The 25,137-nt window shown below is 42.7% G+C and overlaps 1 protein-coding gene across 5 annotated transcripts in view; it reads left to right on the top strand.

The window, feature by feature from the left end:
• ebf2 (EBF transcription factor 2) overlaps window positions 1–25,137 on the top strand; it is a 126,189-nt gene that overhangs the window by 12,417 nt on the left and 88,635 nt on the right. For all 5 annotated transcript variants that reach the window (XM_061906627.1, XM_061906625.1, XM_061906628.1 and 2 more), the window contains exon 6: window positions 10,422–10,490. In XM_061906627.1, the coding sequence (XP_061762611.1) occupies window positions 10,422–10,490 (69 nt within the window). The remainder of the gene's footprint in view (window positions 1–10,421; window positions 10,491–25,137) is intronic.

Genomic DNA, 25,137 nt, shown 5'->3' with positions numbered 1-25,137 from the left:
CATTAATTATTCCAGTCTATTATCTTCATTTCATCGTGTGTGTCTTGGTTATTGCTCTGATTTATTCATGTTTAACAAGATACATGAAGGAACATCACATGGCTATATTTGCACGATTCAACATGACTGAAAAGCATTTTTACAGTAATCCTACCCTTTGTTTTTTTTAGTCATGGCATAACTTGCATATGTTTATATAAAGTTGACTTTATGTGTAAAAGCTGCTGAAAAAACACCTATTCAAATAAACCTCAATATTTGGACTGAATATACAAACTGGTCTGAAAATATTGAATTATTGCACAATTTATCATTAATCCGTATATATACATAAAGTAATAAATGATTGGTAATAATCTTGGCTGTACTGTTTCCAGTATGTGGATGTAAGATTTTTTTGTCCAATCAGATTTCACCTTCTGTGTGTCTCCAAGTCAATCATTAATGCAGGCCTCATGTCACTTAAACTGTATGAGAAATGTTTTTTTCTTCTTTAACCAATCAGATTTGAGATTGGCTCAAAGGGCAACTAGCAAGCGCACAATAACGTTAACTATTTTTGTATGATTAGTGAATCCAAGCAAAACTGTTTGATGAACCGAATAGTCGATAACCTTTTATTTACAAACAGTCCACATTATTGTTGAGTAGGATGTATTGTATATATGTTTGTTTTTGTGGTGTTATTAGACAAGTACTAATCCTAAACTGATCCAGATCATGTTGCATTCAGAGTGGTCTGAACCCTTTGTCACCGAAGCGTTGCATTTACACTTGATGAGCACTGAATTTACAGGCAGCTTGGACATGTAATTGCCTAAAATGATGCATTCTTTCGCCAAAGTTGGCATTAAAGTAAAATTGTATTCATTGAATTAGTATCTTCTCTCAGAAAATTATGCAGGAAAGTGGCAAACAAGAAAAGTTCATGACATGTTGCACCATTCCAAAGAATCTTAGTCACTTAAAAGAATCATCTATCCCAGTGGTTATTAACCTTGTTGGAGGTACCGAACCCCGCCAGTTTCATATGCGCATTCACCGAACCCTTCTTTAGTGAAAAATAAAATGTTTTTTCTTAATTTAATGATGTTACTGTATCAAAGAAATACTAATAAAGATATGTCTTACACACAGAAAGTTACAGGAAAGTACACATGATCCCATGTTTACATTTCATTGTGCAACATGTGAATGATTTAGTGGGACCTAAAGGTGATATCTGAAAGGGGTACAAATTATTTCCAACCCCACCTTGTACAGACCTCATGAAAAACAATGTTGTTGTTTTTTGTCATTGTAAGTGTGCCAAAACACTTATATTAGAAAATAATCTCAAGGAAATGATTACTGTCATTTGATTATAATAATAAAACATTGAACTTGTTATTTAGTCAGGTTTGGACGGAGGCTCCGTCGAATCCCTGAGGCCGACTAACCGAACCCCTAAGGTTCGATCGAACCCAGGTTAAGAACCACTGATCTATCCGGTATTGAAAAAAATCCCAGAGCTGTCAAATTTAACGCATCCTCGTGATTATTCTGAATACATTTTCAGCAGTGCAGGATGACTCGAAAAACTTTCCTTTCACTATCATGCTTTTTTGAGTCTCTAATGTAGATTAAAAATGAATAAATTCTAAATTGTGAATAACCAAAGTTAATCCACCTCAACCTTGTGATTGATCTGCAAATTCTAATCATTTGACAGCCCCAAAAAACACAAAATATACTTTGTTTTTAATTGGGCTGTCAAAAATAACAAGTTAACTCATGTGATTAATCACTAAAAAAATCAATCATGTATACACACAGATTAATCACACAATTAATTTTGACTGTAGCTGAGATAGGCACCAGGGCCCCCCGCAACCCCAAAGGGAATAAGCGGTAGAAAATGGATGGATGGTTGGATGGATGGATGTACGTGCTCTTTTAAATTAACTGCGTATGGTTACCTGAAAGGTGGTACGGGTTGTTACAGGGTCAGTGATTACGACAATGCATACGCAACTGCAAAGACGAGTGAGGAGAGGGGCAAAAGTTTACTTCAAAATACACCCTGACTGGATTTAGATAAAACTGTGACATTCTCACAATATAATTGCATTTGTGTCAAAATATTGGAGTTATATCAAACAAGCGACTTGCAACCTGTGTATAATCATCCAAATTCAAAACTGTGATTAATAGAGGTGTGAAAAAAAATAGATTTTGGAATGAATCTCAAGTCTTACTTGTATTAATTCTTAAATCATTACAAAAAATTGATGATGATAATAATATATATACTGTATTAATATTTAATATATAATATTATAATGTTATCATTAATATTTTTCTCTTTGTCCGTGGTAGAGGATTTTGCGTGCCCCAATGATCCTAAGAGCTATGCTGTCCAGGGGCTTCTATGCACCTTTGTAGGGTCTCCCAAGGCAAACAGGTCTTAGGTGAGGGATCAGACACAGAACAGCTTAAAGACCTCTATGACAATAAAAAAACAAGGACTCAGATTTCCCTCGCTCGAACGCGGGTCACCGGGCCCCCTTTCTGGAGCCAGGCCCGTAGGTGGGGCCCGATGGCCCGATGGCGAGCACCTGGTGGCCGGCCGGGCACAGCTTACGGAGTCAATGTGGGTCCCCCCTCCAATGGGCTCACCACTCATAGGAGGGGTCATAAAGGTCGGGTGAAATGTGAGATGGGTGGAAGCCGAAGGCAGGCCACTTGGCGGTCCGATCCTTGGCTACATAAGCTAGCTCTTGGGATGTGAAACGTCACCTGGCTGGGGCGGAAAGAGCCTGAGGTGGTGCGGGAGATGGAAAAGTTCCGGCTAGATATAGTCAGATTCACTTTGACGCACCGCAAGGGGTCTAGAACCACTTTTCTCGAGAGGGGCTGGACTCTCTTCCACTCTGGCGTTGCACGCAGTGAGAGGCAACGGGCTGGGGTAGCAATTCTTGTTTCCCCACCGGCTGAAAGCCTGCACGTTGGAGTTCAACCCGCTAGACTGTTGTTTGTGCTTACGCACCAAACAGCAGCTAGGAGTACCCACCCTTTTTGGATTCCCTTGAGGGAGTACTGGAGAGTGCTCCCTCAGGTGATTCCCTTGTTCTGCTGGGTGACTTCAACGTTCATATTGGCAACAACAGTGAAACCTGGAGAGGCGTGATAGGGAAGAATGGCCGCCCGGATCTGAACAGGAGTTGTATTTTGTTATTGGACTTTTGTACTTGTGACAGATTGTCCATAACAAACACAACGACTTTGTAGTTGTGTCATCGGATTTGCGGTCTCATGTTTTGAACACTCGGGTGAAGAGAGGGGCGGAGCTTTCTATCGATCACCAAATGGTGGTACTGAGTTGGCTCCGATAGTGGGGAAGGAGGCCAGACAGAACTGGCAGGCCCAAACGCATTGTGAGGATCTGCTGGGAACGTCGAGCAGTCTCCTGTCAGAGAGAGTTTTTAGGAAGAACTTTGAACATGTCACGAGGGAGGTGCTGGATATTGAGTGGACCATGTTCCATCCCTCTATTGCCAATTGGAGCTGTGACCATAAATTGGTTGGTGCCTGTTGTGGCGGTAATTCTAGGACCAAGATGCCCTCAAGCTGAAGAAAGAGTCCTATCCAGTCCTTTTGGACACCGGACTCTGGAGGCAGTGGACAGGTACCGACAGGCCAAGCAATGTGCGGCTTCCGCGGTCGAGAAAGCAAAAACTCTTGGATATGGGAGGAGTTCGGGCCATGGAAAACGACTTCCTGACGCTTTCGAAGCGATTCTGGACCACCATCCTCCGCCTCAGGAGAGGGAAGCAGTGGACTTGTACGGTGAGGATGGTGTGCTGCTGACTTCGACTGCGGATGTTGTCGATCGGTACAGGGAATACTTTGATGACATCCTCAATCCCACCTACATGTCATCCTATAAGGAAGCAGTGCCTGGGGAATCTGTGGTGGGCTTCCCTATTTCTGGGGCTGAGGTTGCCGCGGTAGTTTAAAAGCTCCTTGGTGAGATCCGCTCTAAGTTCCTTTAGGCTCTGGATGCTGTGGGGCTGTCTTGGTTGACAAGACTCTGCAATATTGAGTGAACATCAGGGGCGATACCTCTGGATTGGCAGACTGGGGTGGTGTTTCCTCTCTTTAAGAAGGGGAACCGGAGGGTGTGTTCCAAATATTGTGGGATCAAAACCCACAGCCACCCTGGTAAGGTCTATTCAGGTTTACTGGAGAAGAGGCTACGCCAGATAGTTTAATCTCAAATTGAGGAGGAACAGTGTGGTTTTCGTCCTGGTCATGGAACTGTGGACCAGCTCTATTATCTCGGCAGGGTCCTTAAGGGTGCATGGGAGTTTGCCTAACCAGTCTACATGTGCTTTGTGGACTTGGAGCAGGAATTCGACCGTGTCCGTTGGGAAGTCCTATGGGGAGTGTTTAGAGAGTATGGGGTATCGGACTGTCTGATTGTTGCGATCCGCTCCCTGTATAATCGGTGTTAGAGCTTGTTCTGTCTTGCCGGCAGTAAGCCAGACCCGTTTTCAGTGAGGGTTGGACTCCGCCATGGCTGCCCTTTGTCACCGATTCTGTTCACAACTTTTATGGACATAATTTCTAGGTGCAGTTAAGACGTTGAGGGGATCTGGCTTGATGACTGCAGGATTAGGTCTCTGCTTTTTGAAGATCTTGTGGTCCTGAAGGCTTCATTTGGCCACGATCTTCAGCTCTCACTGGATCAGTTTGCAGCCGAGTGTGAAGCGACCGGAATGAGAATCAGCACGTCTAAGTCCGAGTCCTTGGTTCTCGCCCGGAAAAGGGTTGAGTGCCATCTACGGGTTGGGGAAGAGATCTTGCCCCAAGTGGAGGAGTTCAAGTACTTCAGAGTCTTGTTCACGAGTGAGGGAAGAGTGCATCGTGATATCAACAGGCGGATCGATCCGTTGTGGTAAAGAAGGGGAGGTGTTAATAACACGCCCGACCGGTAGGAGGTCAAGGGGAAGAACCAGGACACTTTGGAAAGACAATGTCTCCCGGCTGGCCTGGGAACGCCTCGGGATCCTCCGGGAGGAGCTGGACGAAGGGGCTGAGGAGAGGGAAGTCTGGGCTTCTCTGCTTAGGCTGTTGCCACCGCGACCAAACCTTGGATAAGCAGAATAAGATGGATTGATTGATGGATGGATGAATGGATTATTATTTTTAATCTGTTTTACCCAACCACTCAGTCAAATCATGTTGTTGATGTAGATGCCCATATTTGCTGTACAGATTTACTTTACTTGTTGCCTTGTTTGTATTTGATGTTATTAAATGTTTGGGTAGAATTTTATCAGTTAAAAACTAATTTATTTTAAGTAATATATATTTATCAGAGCTGTTATCCATTTTATTGAGAATTGTAGGTAATCATAGAACTAGCACCAATGTTATTAAAAAAGTATTGATTTTGAATCAAGATTAGAATTGAATCGAAAACATGAGGTGCCCAAAGATTCACAGCCCTCGTGATTAATCTTATTGAAAATAAATATCATTTGACAGCGATAGTTTTAAATAATTCTTGATCAAACATGTTGATAGAGAAAGTAAGCAGATATTAACAGTAAATGAACAAGTAGATTAATAATTCATTTTCTACTACTTATCCTTAATAATGTTGACAAAATAATAGAATGATAGTGACACAATATGTTACTGCATATGTCAGCAGACTAATTAGGAACTTCTGTCTGTTTACTTACGACTAAAAGACAAGTTGTCTAGTATGTTCACAATTTTATTTAAGCACTTAACTTGCACCCTGCGATGAGGTGGCAACTTGTCCAGGGTGTACGCCGCCTTCCGCCCTATTGTAGCTGAGATAGGCGCCAGCGCCCCCCGCGACCCCAAAAGGGAATAAGCGGTAGAAAATAGATGGATGGATGGACTTAACTTGCCATAAGAAATATATGTTCAATGTAACCTAAGATTTTTTGTTAAAATAAAGCCAATGATGCAATTTTTGCGTGGTCCCCTTTATTTCGAAAAGTACCGAAAAGTATTGAAATGATTTTAGTACCGGTACCAAAATATTAGTATCGTTACAACACTAGTTACGACATAAAAAAAATAACTTTGTTCACAACTTTGTGAGCAGGGAAACCACGAAAGACAGACTATGCGTACGGCAATCAAATTTTGAAACGTCCAACTTGCAAAGTTAAAAGCTCCAACTTTCTCCATTGCAATAGTGGCTTTTGTACAGAGCCCCTAAAGGGACATGGAGGGGAAAAAAATACTTTTGCGACATCTCGCAAAACGTTTTTTTCCTATGTCGACGAACAGGAAGTAAAACATACACAGGAATGGTGAACCGGAAGTGAAACATAGATAGCAATGGTGAACTGGAAGTGAAACAGACAAAGCGATGGAGTAGCCTACCCATCATCCGTGGGAGAAGTTTATTGATTTCTATTTTAGTATTGGCCTAACATACAAAGACATCAAATTGTATTATGGTCCCACAACAGAGCACAGGCATTCTCCAGCTCCTCCATCGCTGTGTCTGTTTCACTTCCGGTTCACTGACATAGAAAAAAAAACCTTTTGCGAGGCCTCGCAAAAATTATTACAAAATCTTGCAAAACTTTTGCAAAAGTATTGCGAGATCTTGCAAAACATCCATGTCCCTTTAGGGCAGGGGTAGGGAACCTATGGCTCGCGAGCCAGATGTGGCTCTTTTGATGACTGCGTCTGGCTCTCGGATAATTCTGAGCTGACATTGCTTAACACGATGAGTAATGAATAATTCCACTTGTAATCACAGTGTTAAAAATGACGTTCAAAATATAAAACATTCTCATGCATTTTTAATCCATCCATCCGTTTTCTACCGCACCTGTTCAAGAAGTTGCGTTAATGGTAAGAAGTTATTTATTTATTATTATTTGTTAATGTGGGGCTTGCCCTCCTGGGGGTTCTTCTGACCATCAAGCACCGACATGAGAGCCTGTTTCAGGGTTACAATATTGTTTTATTTTTCATTAAGTCTCTCAGTTGCTTTCCAGCAATTGTATTTTTCTCTTTGGTTCACGCTCGCGCTTTGGCTCCAGCCCCTACTGTGTCTCTCCTCCTGGCTGCTGCTTATAACAGAGCGACAGGTGATTAAATAACAAGGCCCAGGTAGGCCATCTACGCCAGTTTTTTTCAACTAGTGTGCCGTGAGATACAGTCTGATGTGCCGTGGGAGATTATTTAGTTTCACCTATTTGGGTTAAAAATAGGGCAGCACGGTGGAAGAGGGGTTAGTGCGTCTGCCACACAATACGAAGGTCCTGAGTAGTCCTGGGTTCGATCCCAGGCTCGGGATCTCTCTGTGTGGAGTTTGCATGTTCTCCCCGTGACTGCGTGGCTTCCCTCCGGGTACCCCGGCTTCCTCCCACCTCCAAAGACATGCACCTGGCGATAGGCCCCTCCCACCTCCAAAGACATGCACCTGGGGATAGGTTGATTGGCTACACTATATAGTCCCTAGTGTGTGAATGTGAGTGTGAATGTTTTCTGTCTATCTGTGTTGGCCCTGCGATGAGGTGGCGACTTGTCCAGGGTGTACACCGCCTTCTGAACAATTGTAGCTGAGATAGGCTCTTGCGCCCCCCGCGACCCCAAAGGGACTAAGCGGTAGAAAATGGATGGATGGATGGGTTAAAAATATTTTTTGCAAACCAGTAATTATAGGTGGTGACACTACACCTACTTTGAGACTATAGTGATGCATGCTTGATTATGCTGTAAAGTCATACCCAACATTTGCGACAACGACTTTTTACTGTCAACTGAGTTTTGTTTTGTAATGATTTCTGCTGGTGGTATGCCTCCAGATTGTTTAGATGAAAAAAAATCTACCTCGGCTCAAAAAAGGTTGAAGAACACTGATCTACGCACCTGTCGCTGATTTCGAGGCCGGTCCTGGCACACCCCAGTTTGCTGCAGGCCCCCTGGCCACGCCCCTCCACAGTTACCTTCAGAATAACAATGTTAATACAAAGAATAAGAGTCCTATTATACTCTAGAAATGTTGGTCTTATTTAAAAATGCACGCGTTTAGTTGTGTTCAGTGTTAAAAAAATATTATATGGCTCTTACGGAATTACATTTTAGAATATTTGGCTTTTTGGCTCTCACAGCAATAAAGGTTTCCGATCCCTGCTTTAGAGGCTCCGTACTTTTAAAGTCTCATAAACTCCCCATCCAAAGCAGCTATTAAAGGCCTACTGAAATTATATTTTATTATTTAAACGGGGATAGCAGGTCCATTCTATGTGTCAAACTTGATCATTTCGCGATATTGCCATATTTTTGCTGAAAGGATTTAGTAGAGAACATCCACGATAAAGTTCGCAACTTTTGGTGTTAAGAGAAAAGCTCTGCCACTACCGGAAGTCGCAGACGATGATGTCACACGTGTGGGGGGCTCCTCACATATTCACATTGTTTTTAATGGGAGCCTCCAACAAAAAGTGCTATTCGGACCGAGAAAACGACAATTTCCCCATTAATTTGAGCGAGGATGAAAGATTCGAGTTTGAGGATATTGATAGCGACGGACCCAAAAAAAAAAAAAAGATGTAAAAAATTTGTAAAAAAAAAAAAAAAAGCGACTGCATTGGGACGGATTCCGATGTTTTTAGAGACATTTACTAGGATAATTATGGGAAATCCCTTATCTTTCTATTGTGTTGCTAGTGTTGTAGTGAGTTAAATAGTACCTGATAGTCGGAAGGGTGTCTCCACGGGTGTCTTGACGCGCAGTGTCTCAGGGGAGTCGACGGCAGCTATGGACGGCACAAGCTCAGCTTTTCTCCGGTAAGAACTGAGTTTTTAACCACCAATTTTCTCACCGAAACCTGCTGGTTGACATTTGGTAGGGATCCATGTTGGCTGGACCGCGGTCTGATCCATAGGAAAGTTTCACCCCTAGGAATTTCAAACAAGGAATCACCATGTGTTTGTGTGGTTAAAGGCTAAAGCTTCCCAACTCCATCTTTCTACTGTGACTTCTCCAATTTTAATTGAACAAATTGCAAAAGATTCAGCAACACGGACGTCCAAAATACTGTGTAATTATGCGGTTAAAGCAGGTGACTTTTAGCTGTATGTGTGTGCAGCGCTCATATTTCCTTAAAACCCGTGACGTCTTGCGCACACGTCATCATTACACGACGTTTTCAAGACGAAACTCCCGGGAAATTTAAAATTGTAATTTAGTAAACTAAAAAGGCCGTATTGGCATGTGTTGCAATGTTAATATTTCATCATTGATGTATAAACTATCAGACTGTGTGGTGGGTAGTAGTGGGTTTCAATAGGCCTTTAAGTAACACGTCGCCAACCATAGTTGTGCAGAGATACGACAGCTGACATAACAAGAAGCACCAAAGTGGACTGTCATTACATTTCCATCATCAAATTGACACTCGGGGAATGAGCGCAGACAGCATGTTTGAACTTAGTTGGCGTGTGACGACGGACACATTCAGCAGATGTAGCTGTCATAAGTGACTGTGAGGACCTCGTCAGCTACAAGGGCGCCAAAATAACCATGTGGTCTATTAAGGTAAATTGGTAAACACAGGTTTGGGAAGGAAAGAGGTAGAGGAGCAATAAGTGGGCCGGTGACCCGGAGTTGGGGAGCAGCAGCAGCCGGGGAAAGATGGAGGCGGGTGTCGGGCCTATAAGATGGAGTGGGCTCTGCCATTGTGTAGCCAGCAGATGCCCGAATGTGACTCACAGCTGGCTAATAACAGAGCCGGAGAGGCAGAGGGCAAGCGTCACAGCTGGGGAGTGAGGCCGTCTGACAGGGGGGGCAGGGCAGGGCCAAGCTGGGACACGAGAGGGTGAGGCGAGGTGTAGGGGTGGCAGATGGTTAGGGGTGGGGGCACTTTTGTTATGCAGTGAAGGGGACTTTGGGGGCGGCGGGGAGGGGGGGGGGGGTAGCCAGCAGGACTGCTGACGAATGTGTGTGTGTGTGTGTGTGTGTGTGTGTGTGTGTGTGTGTGTGTGTGTGTGTGTGTGTGTGTGTGTGTGTGTGCGTGTTGGGGGGAGGGGTGAATTTGATTTCGAAATCAATGTGACAGATTGCCTGGCTGCCTTTTCACTTTTGAATGGTCTCTCACTGTTTGTAGGGTGTGTTGTTGTACCTTTTCTTCCTCTTTTTATTCTTTTGTCCCCTCGCACCCTCCCCTCTCATGCCTCCTTTGTGTGCTGCTGGATGTTGGTGGACTGCCGGCCAAGCAAAAAAGAGGGTTGCTGTGTTGGGGGGGGGGGATTTGGTGTCTGGTGCGCCTGTGGCCAAATGACGGGCGCTCCTCTCCTGATTAAATTGCTTATTTTTTCCCTGCGCTGACTTTACCCTCTTGTTGTCTTTTCTGTCCCTTTAATTGCCCACTCAGCCGCTGTTGTGAGAAGAAAAGTTGCGGTAACCGGAATGAGACGCCCTCCGACCCAGTCATCATTGACAGGTAAGGAGCTCCGATACCAAACACAAACCACTGACTCATACCCCAGGATGCTCTTTTTTTTTTTAAACACACATGCTTATTTACGCTTTGAAAGAGATTGTGGTTTTGAGAAAATAAGTCCTCACAACACCCTGTTGCACTTTTACTACAACTTATTCCAGGTTTCCGGCTGGATGACATCCTGCAGTGGATGTGTGAAGTGTTTACAACTGTAGAAGGGAATGTTGATCAAACAAGAGCGCCATCAAAAAATGATGCTTTTTGAAAGTTCATAATTATGTATGTACAAACCCCATTTCCATATGAGTTCAGAAATTGTGTTAGATGTAAATATAAACGAAATACAATGATTTGCAAATCCTTTTTAACCCATATTCAGTTGAATGCACTACAAAGACGAGATATTTGATGTTCAAACTCATAAGCTTTATTTTGTTTTGCAAATAATAATTAACTTAGAATTTCATGGCTGCAACGCGTGCCAAAGTAGTTGGGAAAGGGCATGTTCACCACTGTGTTACATCACCTTTTCTTTTAACAACACTCAATGAACGTTTGGGAACTGAGGAAACTAAGTGTTGAAGCTTTGAAAGTGGAATTCTTTCCCATTCTTGTTTTATGTAGAGCTTCAGTCGTTCAACAGTCCGGGGTCTCCGCGGTCGTATTTTACGCTTCATAATGCGGCACACATTTTCGATGGGGGACAGGTCTGGACTGCAGGCGGGCCAGGAAAGTACCTGCACTCTTTTTTTACGAAGCCACACTGTTGTAACAATTGTCTTGCTGAAATAAGCAGGGGCGTCCATGATAACATTGCTTGGATGACAACATATGTTGTTCCAAATCCTGTATGGACCTTTCAGCATTAATGGTGCCTTCACAGATGTGTAAGTTACCCAATGCGTTGGCCACTAATGCGCCCCCATACCATCACAGATACTGGCTTTTGAACTTTGCGGCCATAACAATCTGAATGGTTATTTTTCTCTTTATTCTGGAGGACACCACGTCCTCTCTTTCCAAATATAATTTGAAATGTGGACTCATCAGACCACAGAATAACTTTCCACTTTGCATCAGTCCATCTTAGGTGAGCTCGGGCCCAGCCAAGCCAGCGGCGTTTCAGGATATTGTTGGTAAATGGGTTTGGCTTTGCATTGTAGAGTTTTAACTTGCACTTACAGATGTAGCGACCAACTGTAGTTGCTGACAGTGGTTTTATGAAGAGTTCCTGAGCCCACGTGGTGATATCCTTTACACACTGATGTCGGTTTTTGATGCAGTACCGCCTGAGGGATCAAAAGTCCGTAATTTAATCGCTTACGTGTAGTGATTTTTCCAGATCCTCTGAACTTTTTGATGATATTGCTTACAAAGTGGTGACTCCCACTCCATCCTTGTTTGTGAATTACTTAGCATTTCATGGAAGCTGTTTTTATACCCAATCATGGCACCCACCTGTTCCCAATTAGCCTGCACACCCGTGGGATGTTTGATGAGCATTCCTCAACTTTATCAGTATTTATTGCCACCTTTCCCAACTTCTTTGTCACGTGTTGCTGGCATCAAATTCTAAAGTTAATAATTGCTTGCAAACAAAAAAATGTTTATCAGTTTGAACATCAAATATGTTGTCTTTGTAGCATATTCAACTGAATATGGGTTGAAAATGATTTGCAAATCATTGTATTCAGTTTATATTTACATCTAACACAATGTCCCAACTCATATGGAAACGGGGTTTAAATAAAGATAGTTTAGCCATTCTCAAACTGTGGTAGATATACCACGTATATTGTATATAACAGTGTTTTTCAACCGTGTACCGTGAGATATTTTGCAACTTCACCTAATTGGTCCAAAAAATATTATTTGCAAATCAATCATTATAATCTGCAAATAATGTGCCGTTGTCTAATGTCTGTGCTTTATAGAGCTCGGCAGGGTAACCATGCAATACTCCATATCAGTAGGAAGCAGCAGGTAGTTCATTGCTTTGTAGAAGTCGGAACGCGTCGCGGATGGTTTGTGGTGATCAGAATAGGCAGAGCACAGCGGGAGACAGCGTGCAGGTAAAAAGGTATGTTACGCTTAAACCAAAAATGAACAAAAGACAAGGCCCGCTCTGAAAAGGCACTAAATCATAGGTATGGCTATGCAAAACGAACTGGCTACAAAGCAAAGAAAAACAGAATTCTGGACGACAGCAAAAACTTACAGTGTGTGTCGGTACATGACATGACAATCAATAATGTCCAATACAAAGCAGGTCAGGCAATGGCGCTCAGAAGAAGGCATGAAGCTGCGACAGGGAAACACCAATAAAACAGGAAGAGCCACCAAAATAACAGCGCAAGACAGGAACTAAAGCACTACACACAGGAAAACAACAACAAACTCCAAAAAAAGACAACCTGGTGGAGTTTCATTTTTTATTGTTTCTGCTGGTGGTGTGCCTCCATATCTTTTCAATGAAAAAAATGGGCTTGGCTCAAAACAGGTTGAAGAACACTGGTATATAATATACATATCAGTGATTCTTTAGTGCAACTGTGTCAAACTAAGGCCTGGGGGCCAGATTGGGCCCGACACGTCATTTAATGTGGCCAGCAAAAGCCTTGAAATAATGGGCATTCTTAACCTTTCTTACTCAATTTGTCCATTGTTTCCATCATGTAATACATGACATTTCATATGTTTTAAACTTTGATATATATAAATATTAGTTAAGTTTAGTCTTTATTCGAAGGCACAATGCACAGAAGCATTATGCTCAAAGACATATATGTTCTGAACTAGATTACAGCTAAATAGCTCATTTATATCTGCAGTTCCTGCCAACCTAAATTAAAGAGATACAAAAATCATGGAATAAAATTAAAACAACAAAATTATACTATAAAGTACCAATGATTGTCACACACATACTAGATGTGGCAAAATTATTCTCTGCATTTGACCCGCGCCCGAGAATCATTTATGGTGATTTAACCCCCAATTCCAGCCCTTAAAGGGGAACATTATCACAATTTCAAAAGGGTTAAAAACAATAAAAATCAGTTCCCAGTGGCTTCTTGTATTTTTTGATTTTTTTTTCAAAATTTTACCGGTCTCGGAATATCCCTAAAAAAAGCTTTAACGTGCTTGATTTTCGCCTTTTGCGATGCGACTATCCATTTCCCTATGACGTCATACAGTGCTGCCAATGTAAATAAAGAATGGCGAATACCACAGCAAGATATAGCGACATTAGCTCGGATTCAGACTCGGATTTCAGGGCCTTAAGCGATTCAACAGATTACGCATGTATTGAAATGGATGGTTGGAGTATGAAAGTATTGAAGAAGAAACTGAAGCTATTGAGCGAATAGCTATTGACGCTATTCATAGCCATAGCATGGCCGAATAGCTGCGTTAGCATCGCCGGTAAAATGTGCGGACCAAACGATCAGGACTGGAGCAACTTAAATCCATCGATTGGTAAGTGTTTTTTTCGCATTAAATGTGGGTGGATGGAAACGTAATATAGTTGCAAATGCATCTGCAGTTTATCCATACATCTCTGTGCCATGTCTGCTTTAGCACGGCCGGTAAATAGCATGTTAGCATCGATTAGCATAGCATGTTAGCATCGATTAGCTGGCAGTCACGCCGCGACCAAATATGTCTGATTAGCACATAAGTCAACATCAACAAAACTCACCTTTGTTCGGAAATCGGTTAAAAAAATATATGGTCTTTTTTCTGCACCATCAAGGTATATATTGATGCTTACATAGGTCTGGTGATAATGTTGCCCTTTAATGCTGGGTGCCAAGCAGGGAGGTAATGGGTCCCATTTTTTTAATTGACTTTGGTCTGACTCGGCCGGGATTTGAACGACCTGCCGAACTCCGGGCGGACACTCTAACCACTAGGCCACTGAGTAGGTAAATATAGCATGTAATCAAATTAGGAACAGTCATAAAATGCCCTGTCATTGACACATACTTAATATACAATACAACCACACCTCATTGACATCATCACACAGACAATACGTGCTCTTGTTCACATCCGACATTATTTGTAAAAACAACCACGATTTTAACACACTCACCTCACAGTTAACAACAAAATGTTCTCATGCATAAATATAATATTCAATCGTTATTGGCGTGGATCTTTGGCCAATCAATACCAATTCTCGGGGTGAGGACTAAATTCATAATCGATACTCGGTTCAACACATAAGCTAATACTTATAGTAACAGAAGAACTTAATAAATAAAAGAAATGGTTTGACAAAAACAGACTATCTTTGAATCTAAGTAAAACTACAATATTTCCATTAGTAGCATTTGAAAGCTGTAGAAATCGCTTTGAAACGGAGAAGGGACGGGAATAAATCAATCATCAATCAATGTTTGTTTATATAGCCCTAAATCACAGGTGTCTCAAAGGACTGCACAAGCCACAACGACATCCTCGGTTCAGATCCCACATAAGGGCAAGGAAAAACTCACAACCCAGTGGGATGTCAACGAGAATGACAATGAGAAACCTTGAAGAGGAGATAGATAAGCTCTACTTCTTCCTACTCCTTTTTGGACATGTAATGAGATGTGCCATATTGTACATAACCATAATCATTTTAAAGGCCTACTGAAACCCACTACTACCGACCACGCAGTCTTATAGTTTATATATCAATGATGAAATATTAACATTGCAAAACATGCCAATACGGCCGGTTTAGTTAACTAAATTACAATTTTATATTTCCCGCGGAGTTTCCTGTTGAAAACGTCGCGGAATGATGACGCGTGTTTGTGACGTTATTGGTTGGAGGGGACATATTAGCCCAGCACCACTTACGGCTAAAAGTCGTCTCTTTTTATCGCATAATTACACAGTATTTTGGAAATCTGTGTTGCTGAATCTTTTGCAATTTGTTCAATTAATAATGGAGAAGTCAAAGTAGAAAGATGGAGGTGGGAAGCTTTTAGCCTTTAGCCACACAAACACACGGTGATTCCTTGTTTAAAATTCCCGGAGGTGAAGCTTTACTATGGATCAGAGCGGTCAAGTGAACATGGATCCCGACTACATGTCAACCGGCAGTTTTCGGTGAAAAAATTGTGGTAATAAGTCGCCTCTTACCGGAGATCAGCGGCGCTTCTGTCCTGCTGCTGCTCCGTGACTTCCCTTAACACTTCCCTCAACACACCCGTCAACACACCCGTGGCCACACCCCTCCGACTCTCAGGTACTATTTAACGCACTAAAACACTAGCAACACAATAGGCAGATAAGGTATTTCCCAGAATTGTCCTAGAAAATGTGTCTAAAAACATCTGCAATCGCCTTTTTTTTTTTTCTTGTCCTTCACTCTAAATTTCTTCATCCACGAATCTTTCATCCTCGTTCAAATTAATGGGGAAATTGCGGCTTTCTCGGTCCGAATAGCTCTCGCTGCTGTTGGCTTACATTATAAACAATGTGAGGATGTGAGGAGCCCTCACACCGGTGACGTCACGCACACATCGTCTGCTACTTCCGGGAAAGGCAAGGCTTTTTTATTAGCGACCAAAAGTTGAGAACTTTATCGTCGATGTTCTCTACTAAATCCTTTAAGCAAAAATATGGCAATATCGCGAAATGATCAAGTACGACACATAGAATGGACCTGCTATCCCCGTTTAAATAAGAAAATCTCATTTCAGTAGGCCTTTAATACATACTACAACGTGGCAATTTTGAGCCATTAATAGACGTACGGCAGCCCTTCAGCTTTGCTTGAGAATGAAAGGCCTTTATTTGGGCAAGCGATGGCGTATACGAACTTCATAGAGTACCCGAAAAGGTAATATATAGTAAAAAATATGAAATAACCACTATAACCATAATGCAGCAAAAGAAACACACAACAGGTAGATGACACTACGATGATTATTACTGCAGGGAAAAAGTTATAAACGACTACTGCCGAGAGCTAGGCATGCTGGGAAGGCCGAAACCTCCCCACTGACGCTACAATACATTAGAAATATATTGTAATTTAGAGTTAAGTAAAACAAATAGAAAAACTAATAAATAGACACAATAAACATTCTTGTCTTTGTTGTTCAGTATGACTGTGTAGTTAAAGTTAAAATTAAAGTACCACAGATAGTCACACACACACTAGGTGTGGTGAAGTTACCCGGGAGGTGAGGGGAGGTGTGAGCAGCAGTGACCGCGCTCTGGAATAATTTTTGGTGATTTATTATTTATTATCCATTAGGGGTGTAACGGTACACAAACATTTCGGTTCGGTATGTACCTCGGTTTAGAGGTCACGGTTTGGTTAATTTTCGGTACAGTAAGAAAACAACAAAATGTAAATTTTTTGGTTATTTATTTACTGAATTTGTAAACAATGGCTTTATCCTTTTAACATTGGGAACATTATAATAATTCTACCCACGTTAATCCAATTAAAATGCCTCAAGTTGTTGCTTTGATTAAATAAAATGACAAAACCTTTCTTCTACATATAAAAAGTGCAACATTAAACAGTTTCAAGTCAACTCATCATGCTTAATTTATTACAGCATTTGGGAAGTCTGTAGTTGACTTTTATTACACACACACACACACACACACACACACACACACACACACACACACACACACACACACACACACACACACACACACACACACACACACACACACACACACACACACACACACAGACGCACACAGCAAAATAAGCTAACGTAACGCTAAAAGCTACACAGCCTTCACCTCAACTATCAGCGAGCTGAGCTGCAGTTTAAGTTTCTAGAAGGTCAACGGGCTCATAGTGATGTTTGTAATAGTTGTGACTGGGAAGTGTTTTTTAAAATTTGGGGAGTGTACGATGTCAGCTGCTCACCTGCTAAACACATATCTGGCTGCTCATCTCGACGCCGGAGCACTGACTCCATGCTTTCTGAATACGCACTGCTGATTGGCTGTTACATTGCTCTGAATACGCACTGCTGATTGGCTGTTACATCGATCTGAATACGCACTGCTGATTTGCTTCGTATGTAACCAATCAGATGGTTGTGTAGGCGGGACAATGCCGGGTGCTCACTGCTCAGACAGAGGCAGAAAGCAGAGCAGCTTGCTAAGACTTTAGTTTACAAACTCGTTCGATACACCCTCGTACCGAACCGAAACCCCCGTACCGAAACGGTTCAATACAAATACACGTACCGTTACACCCCTATTATCCATCCATTCATCCATTTTCTACCGCTTGTCCCTTTTGGGGTTGCGGGGGTCGCTGGAGCCTATCTCAGCTGCATTCGGGCGGTAGGCGAAGTACACCCTGGACAAGTCGCCACCTCATCGCAGGGCCAAATTCCATCCATTTTCAACCGCTTATTCCCTTTCGGGGTCGCGGGGGGAACTGGCGCCTATCTCAGCTACAATCGGGCGGAAGGCGGGGTACACCCTGGACAAGTCGCCACCTCATCGCAGGGCCAACACAGATAGACAGACAACATTCACACTCACATTCACACACTAGGGCCAATTTAGTGTTGCCAATCAACCTATCCCCAGGTGCATGTCTTTGGAAGTGGGAGGAAGCCGGAGTACCCGGAGGGAACCCACGCATTCACGGGGAAAACATGCAAACTCCACACAGAAAGATCCTGAGCCTGGATTTGAACCCAGGACTGCAGGACCTTCGTATTGTGAGGCAGACGCACTAACCCCTCTTCCACCGTGAAGCCCGCAGGGCCAAATTATTTATTATTATTAATTCTAATCATTGTTTGTCTTTGCTTATTTTTGCCTCGTGAAGCGTTCAGTCAAATTTGAGAATTTTTGGAGCTCTTGCAGGTATGCCTAATGAAGTGTCCTGTTAAGTGTAGTATCGTTATGTCCTTCCCGTGACCGCGCGCAAATGCATTCCTGCTCATATGGGAAGCATGTGGATGTTTGATATCTGCGTGCAGGCTCACACATGTAGTCAATGTTCAGCCTGACCGCTACTTATCGCACTTTAACCACCGCGGTAATCAGCGTGTGTGAAGGCCCTCACAGCCCAGCGATTTTGGAGGTTTCACGCCATATTGTCAGCTGGCGTGATGAATGTTCATCAGCTCAAATACTTTTGCTGTGATGTCATCAACCTTCATCAGCTCCTTCCTCCTTCCCTTCAATCCCACTTTCGTAACAATTGCGGGGGGAAAACACTTCATTTGTGTCAAGGACCCTTTTCTTCCCTTCTCAGTTCAAGCTGGCTGCCTGTTGACAGTTTGTCTCAAAGGAGTTCTGCTCAGGATATTTTTCATATCGTGGAAAAAACTCGGGCTGTTGTCTTTTCAGTGTTCCCAGAATGCTTTGGAACAGCTGCTTTTCTCATTTGCACATTATTCTCAAGGCGTTCCATCCCATATACTGTATACTTCCTCCTTACATGCCATAATCCTCCGTTTAAGTATCTTGGCAATCTCTATTTTAGTGCTGTCCAATAACTAATTTTTCAAGTTCGATGAATCCCATTTCCAAACTGGGATTAATCAAGATTAATCGCAGGTTATTACTCGAGTGCTATTATGCAAAACCTAACGTTCTTACATATTGGTCCCTGCTGTTGTGTAATTTGGGATCTGTGTAAATCCCGAAAATGTAAAATCAAACTGTGGTTGCATTGCGGAGATATTTATAAAAACAAAAGGAAAACAAGCAGTTTGGAATTTGCCCAGTTTTTGACGTTTTTCCCAAGTATTATTTCAGCAGATATCACCATACATGGTAAAGTTTTACCCACACTGCTTTGTGAGAGTCCACCATTGTAGTCCAAAGCTATAGTCAATAGGTTCATTCTTTTTCTCTATCCAATTGTTGTGGGGCAGACTGGCTCGTACATGCACATGCATCCTCCGCTGTTGCCATTTCTAATATAAAGTAGTTCGAAAATACTTCCAACTACTATCTGTCAGTGGAAGCGATAAAAACTACAATAAAAATGGCGGGGAGAAGATGCTGTCGAAGCTGAGAAACTTAAATAAACAGCCAATCCCTAGGGGGGCTGAGGGATTTTGAAAAAAATTAAATAAATCTGTTTTTTACGCAATAGAACAGCAACAATGCGAAAATCCCATCCATTAAAAAATGTATTTTGTTCACGAATTCATGTCCTTTGAAAGGGCGTGTGCCTATAAATGCGAGTGTAAGGGAGGCCTGTCAACTTCAAGAGTAGTGCTGGCTATCTGGGAGATTGGCCCTGCTTTTAGCTCAGGAGTCAACATGCTAGCCTCTCACACCGGCGACCTGGAGCAGTAGGGAAAAAAACACGCAGCTGAGACAGAGAGTCCACAATGACTACACAAAGCAGAGTTTTCTGTGATTGACAGCCATAAACACCAATCATTGCATGCCGACGTCAAACTCGGGGGCCCCTAAGTAGGTGGGGGCCCCTGGACTTCATCCCAGGTAAACCCTGTGCTTAGGAGACGGTCAGAAAGCGGCTCGAAAACTGTCTGTAAAACATAATCTATGCAACATTTTGACCAAAGAACCACCATAACATGCTGTGTAAGGAAGTGTTTAAAATGTAGAAAAAAAATCATACTATCCATCTATTTTCTACCGCTTGTCCCTCACGGGGTCACGGGGGGTGCTGGTGCCTATCCCAGCTGCATTTCGGGCGGAAGGCGGGGTACACCCTGAACTAGTCGCCACCTCATCGTAGGGCCAACACAGATAGACAACGTTCACACTCACATACTACGACCCTTTTAAATGAACTTACAACGACATCATTTTTAAAAAGAATAATTTGGACACACATGCAATTTTGCTGTCAGAATATCACTCAAGAAAATGAATAAAAACGTTTTGGCTACTTGAATGCATTACATGTATTTGCTCAAAACCAGTGGCCTTTAGTGATGTCCGACTTCAATAATTACCTCTCAAAATACCATCATTGATGTTAACACATGACCATTGCAGGAGAAATACTATACAGTAACACATTTACACACTACTAAGTATTGAATCCCTTCAATAGTGTACAAAACGGGCTATTTTAAGTTAAAGTACCAATAACTGTCACACACACACAGTAGGTGTGGAAAAAGTACTCTCTGCATTTAAACCCATCACCCTTGATCCCCCCTTGGGAGGTGAGGGGAGCAGTGAGCAGCAATGGTAGCCGCGCCCGGAATCCTTTTTGGTGATTCAACCCCCAAATCTAACCGTTGATGCTGAGTGCCAAGCAGGGAGGTAATGGGTCCCATTTTTTTAGTCTTTGGTATGAATCGGCTGGGGTTTGAACTCACAACCTACCGATCTCAGGGCGGACACTCTAGCCACTAGGCTATTTTCTGGCACATTTAAAATCAGACTCAGAATCAGAAATACTTTATTAACGCCCGAGAGGAAATTACAATTTTCATCAGAATCCCATTCAAGATCAGACAAACATTACAGGGAGACAGAACAGGATCGCTGGGGGGTCTGCCAAATTCCAGCGCCCCCTACAAAAAAGGTGAGGTGGAGGTGGGGAGATCAGTCTGTGCTTGGGCCCTGGAGAAGGGGTCCAGACTGAGGTCAAGGGAAAAATAAAACTCATAGCCATAGCACACATCACTCTTACATTTGTGTAAGAGGGAAACATCAAACATCAGAGAACATGAAGGACATTAAAAAAAGCATTAAAAATCAATAAACCCATCCATCCATCAATTTCCTACCGCTTGTCCCTTTTGGGGTTGCGGGGGGGGGGGGGGGGGGGGCGTACACCCTGAACAAGTCACCACCTCTGCATCAGCGATTAAAAAATATCTTACTGTCAAAATTAAAAGTGCAAAAAAACATATAAAAGGTGAAAAAAATAAAGAAATTAAATATTTGAAATCACAATTTGTAGCACCCATTCGATGCCTTATAGCCCCTTGTAGTCGGTTGATTTCAGTAGAAATGGCCGGCATTTCCCCATTTCATCGCTGACATCTTTAAATATCCGTCTTGTAAATGGCCTTGCAAGTGTAGATCTGCCACCTAATTATTGTTTTGTTCTCTTTGTGGATCGACACTTCCCGCTTTCCTGCTAAATTGCAACCTGTGATTGGATACTCACTTTGGAATGACAAGTGAGTATCCAATCACAGTCTCGTCAACATCAGGCTACCTAGAGAGGCTACTGTCAACAACTTGTGATCTGATTGACTCTCACAACTGTCTCTCAACTCTGTGTGTTCTCAAATTTATCCGCTAACGGTCCCGATGAGTAACCAATCACAGAACCCGTAAATCTCACGTTCAACGTGAGGCCAACTAGAAGGCCTTACTGACAACAACTCGTGATCTGATTGGCTATCGCAATTGTCTATCAACTGTTTTTGTCCGTTCACTTACAGTGCACGGACGCCCGCATTGTTGATTCTGAAGGCCCCTGGCAAATTTGGTACAGCATGGCAACATAAACCAACTAAATTCTGATTGGATAACAATTCTAACCTAAAAACAACTTTGCTGGTAGGAGCATAATATGACATGAAGAGAATATGAATACTTGTAGTTATGTTATAACGTGACTGGGCCAGCACGCTGTTTATAAGGAGGAAAAGCGGACGTGACGACAGGCTGTCCTCACTCAGGTCCGACTGAAAATCGGGAGAAATTCGGGAAAATGGTTGTCCCGGGAGATTTTCGGGAGAGGCACTGTAATTCGGGAGTCCCCCGGAAAATTCGGGAGGGTTGGCAAGTATGGTTTATTTTCAGTGATGTGCGGTGGACTAAACACCAGGTGAGGCATATATACTTTTTTTTCTTCTTTTTTTTTTCTAAACTTAAATTCATGTGCAGCTCTAGTCATTGTTGATTTAGGTTGCACATTAGTTATTTGCTTTCAGAAACACGTTATCATAATGATATTATGATATGATAAATGGGTCCAAAAAGTATTTAATAAAGTTGTTAATAAATACTTTTTGGTCCCATTTGCTTTTAACAAAATACTGTAAATCAAGTATTGTGAGTGTGTCTTACCTTTCTGCATTTGTATCTGAAGCAGCAATAGCTATCCTCTATGAAAACATACTTTGTATGATCGCATTCATTTTGTCTTAAAGTCCAGTTGAGAGAAGTATTTCATCTTGGATACAGTATATAATCCTCCATATTCGCAGACATGTCCATTTAATTTATTTTCATTCCAAAAAAATTAACAATATTTTTGCATCTGACAAAAAACACCCACAAACGCTGGCTTACTCGAATAAAAATGCCATATTTGTTATAAATACAGTTAAAAAAAATAAAAATAAAAAAAGGCTGGCTTCTGCTGGAGAGACCTGTGTAGGCTAGCTTGAGCGCCCCCACTTCTCCCAGTGTGGCGAGTCAGAGTACTGCTGAGGCATTGAACTGCAAGTTGACAATATATCGCCCCCTACCTTGAGGCAGAGGTACTTGCTGCCTCATGGCCTGCCTTTTCCCCGGGGCAACAAGCATGCGCCCCTTTGCACGCACACGGCCAATACACACTGTGTGTAGCCGTGGAGGCACCGCTTGTGTCTGCCTCACTTCTCGTCTGCTGCATTGTTTTGATCTGGAAACATGGAATTTCCGCAATTTTGACAATGACAATTATCAAAATATACAGGAACCACACCAAAATCACATTGAAAGCATAAACCAAAAGAAAAATATTAAAACATTTTATTTCATTACTTTGTTTTGGAGGATCTCATGGTTAAGCCCCTGCCTCACTTGCCTCCCCTGACAGCACGTCACTGGTTATGTTAGGCCAACAGAGAAGGCCTTGCTGGCCCTGACGGCACCACACTGCTCAAAACTTAGTAACAGTTTTATCATAAATCCAATTTAGGTTTATTTTGAAGTAAAATTTTCCAATATTCCAATAAACGGGAGTCTCTTTACTCATTTTTGCACCGACGTAGGCATTAACCCGATCACTGACTGTACAACAACCCCGTACCTCCTTTCAGGTCACCATCCACAGTTCAGCTCGAGGAGCATGTACGGTCAAAATAAATCAGGTGACGACTCTGCATACATTCATGATTAATGGGGTATTTTTGTGTGATTAATCACATGAGTTAACTCGTTATTTCTGACAGCCCTAATATATTTCCGTTGCGAGCGCGCTGGCAGGGGTGTGGTGCGACTGCCAGGATTGATTTAAGCCGAATCGTTGACCTCCGCTTCGCTGTAATCGCACAGGGCACACGTCCCCGTCCTGGTGGGGGTCTCTCCCTCTTGACTATCCCGCAAAATCCCCTCCTCTGGGAGCGGGACCATTAGGAGCTAGTTAATTTCCGATAAGCCCGGAGACTTTGTTTGCGGTGCGTTTTTTATTTATTTATTTCAACCTTCATTCCTCGCTGTGTCTGCAAACTTACATTCTCGGCTGAGCGTCGTTGAGCATTCGCACGCGCGCCAAAATGTTGTCCCACCTCGCACGTTTATTTGTGTATATGAATGTATGTGCAATTGTATATGTGTCTCGCTGACCCCTACCGTGACCTTTTTCCCCAGTCACTGCTTGGGTCTTCAATTATTCATGTGTGTGTGTGTGTGTGTGTGTGTGTGTGTGAATGTGTGGGGGGTGGGGGGGTGGTCTTATTTTCCCAGTAATCAGCCTCCTGCTCACGGCCCCAACACCTGTTCTCCAATTAACATGCAGCATGCTGGGGTCTATACTCATTGCCCATGATGCTTTGCTCCTTTTTCTTTTTTTTGTTGTTGTTATTCCCAACTTCTTCTTATCTCATGTTGCCCCACATGCTCTTACACACTTTGCTCTCTAATTCCCCTTCCTTTTTCCTTTGAGTAGCCCCCCCCCCCAAATGCCTTTTCCTTGGCCTGTCTAATTTGGCCATAATTAGGCGCCGTCATTAGGACACCTACCCAAGCACAAGGTAGTTTGCAATTCCCCAAACGCCCCAAACCCCCACTTTTCTAATCTCCTCTCCATATTGTTTCAGTTCCCCCTCCTCTTGCTCCTGCTGCCGCCCCTCCCGCCCCCTTTCTCTCCCTAATCCTGATTTGAGTGAAAGGAGAAAGGGAGATCACAGCTGATCCGTGAGGAGTGGGGCTGGGGGGTGCAGAGGGAAGACGGGGGCCCCAAAAGAGATGACTCTCAAGTTGTCTGAGGCGGAGGATGATCTAATAGGCCGCTGCCTGCTGTGTCTAATAGTTTTACAATTGTCTAATGTTAACTCTGGCTACGGCTCCTCGGCACACTTTAGGGCCCAATGTGAGGTCTCTGTTTGGGGAGCCATGCTTATCTTTGACTGATAGACCGGCCTGCCACTGATTGGTTGGATGGCTGATCGATAGACTGATATATAGATTGATTCCTTGGGGCTAATCACCATAAATCTTTTGCTAAGTCTTCTCACTTTACGTGCGCTAAAAACCAATCACTCTCCAGATCTATTCTTTTTTAATTGACTCCTTATGTAAGATATTTTCCATTAGAGCGACGATTTGATTCCGAATGGATTCTTGACTCAACACGATTCTTGATTCCAACCCATTCTCGCAATATATTATTTGATGCAGTGGCGGGCCGTGCGTTTCCCACCTAGGCCTTCAGTGATGTCCGACTTCAATGACTACCTTTCATACAGCAGTGTTTCTCAAATGGGGG

The sequence above is a fragment of the Nerophis ophidion genome, linkage group LG07 (genome assembly GCF_033978795.1).
Source record: "Nerophis ophidion isolate RoL-2023_Sa linkage group LG07, RoL_Noph_v1.0, whole genome shotgun sequence".
Taxonomy (NCBI): domain Eukaryota; kingdom Metazoa; phylum Chordata; class Actinopteri; order Syngnathiformes; family Syngnathidae; genus Nerophis; species Nerophis ophidion.
The sequence above is the reverse complement of the archived record's forward strand: the minus strand, read 5'-3'. Positions and strand labels throughout refer to the sequence as shown.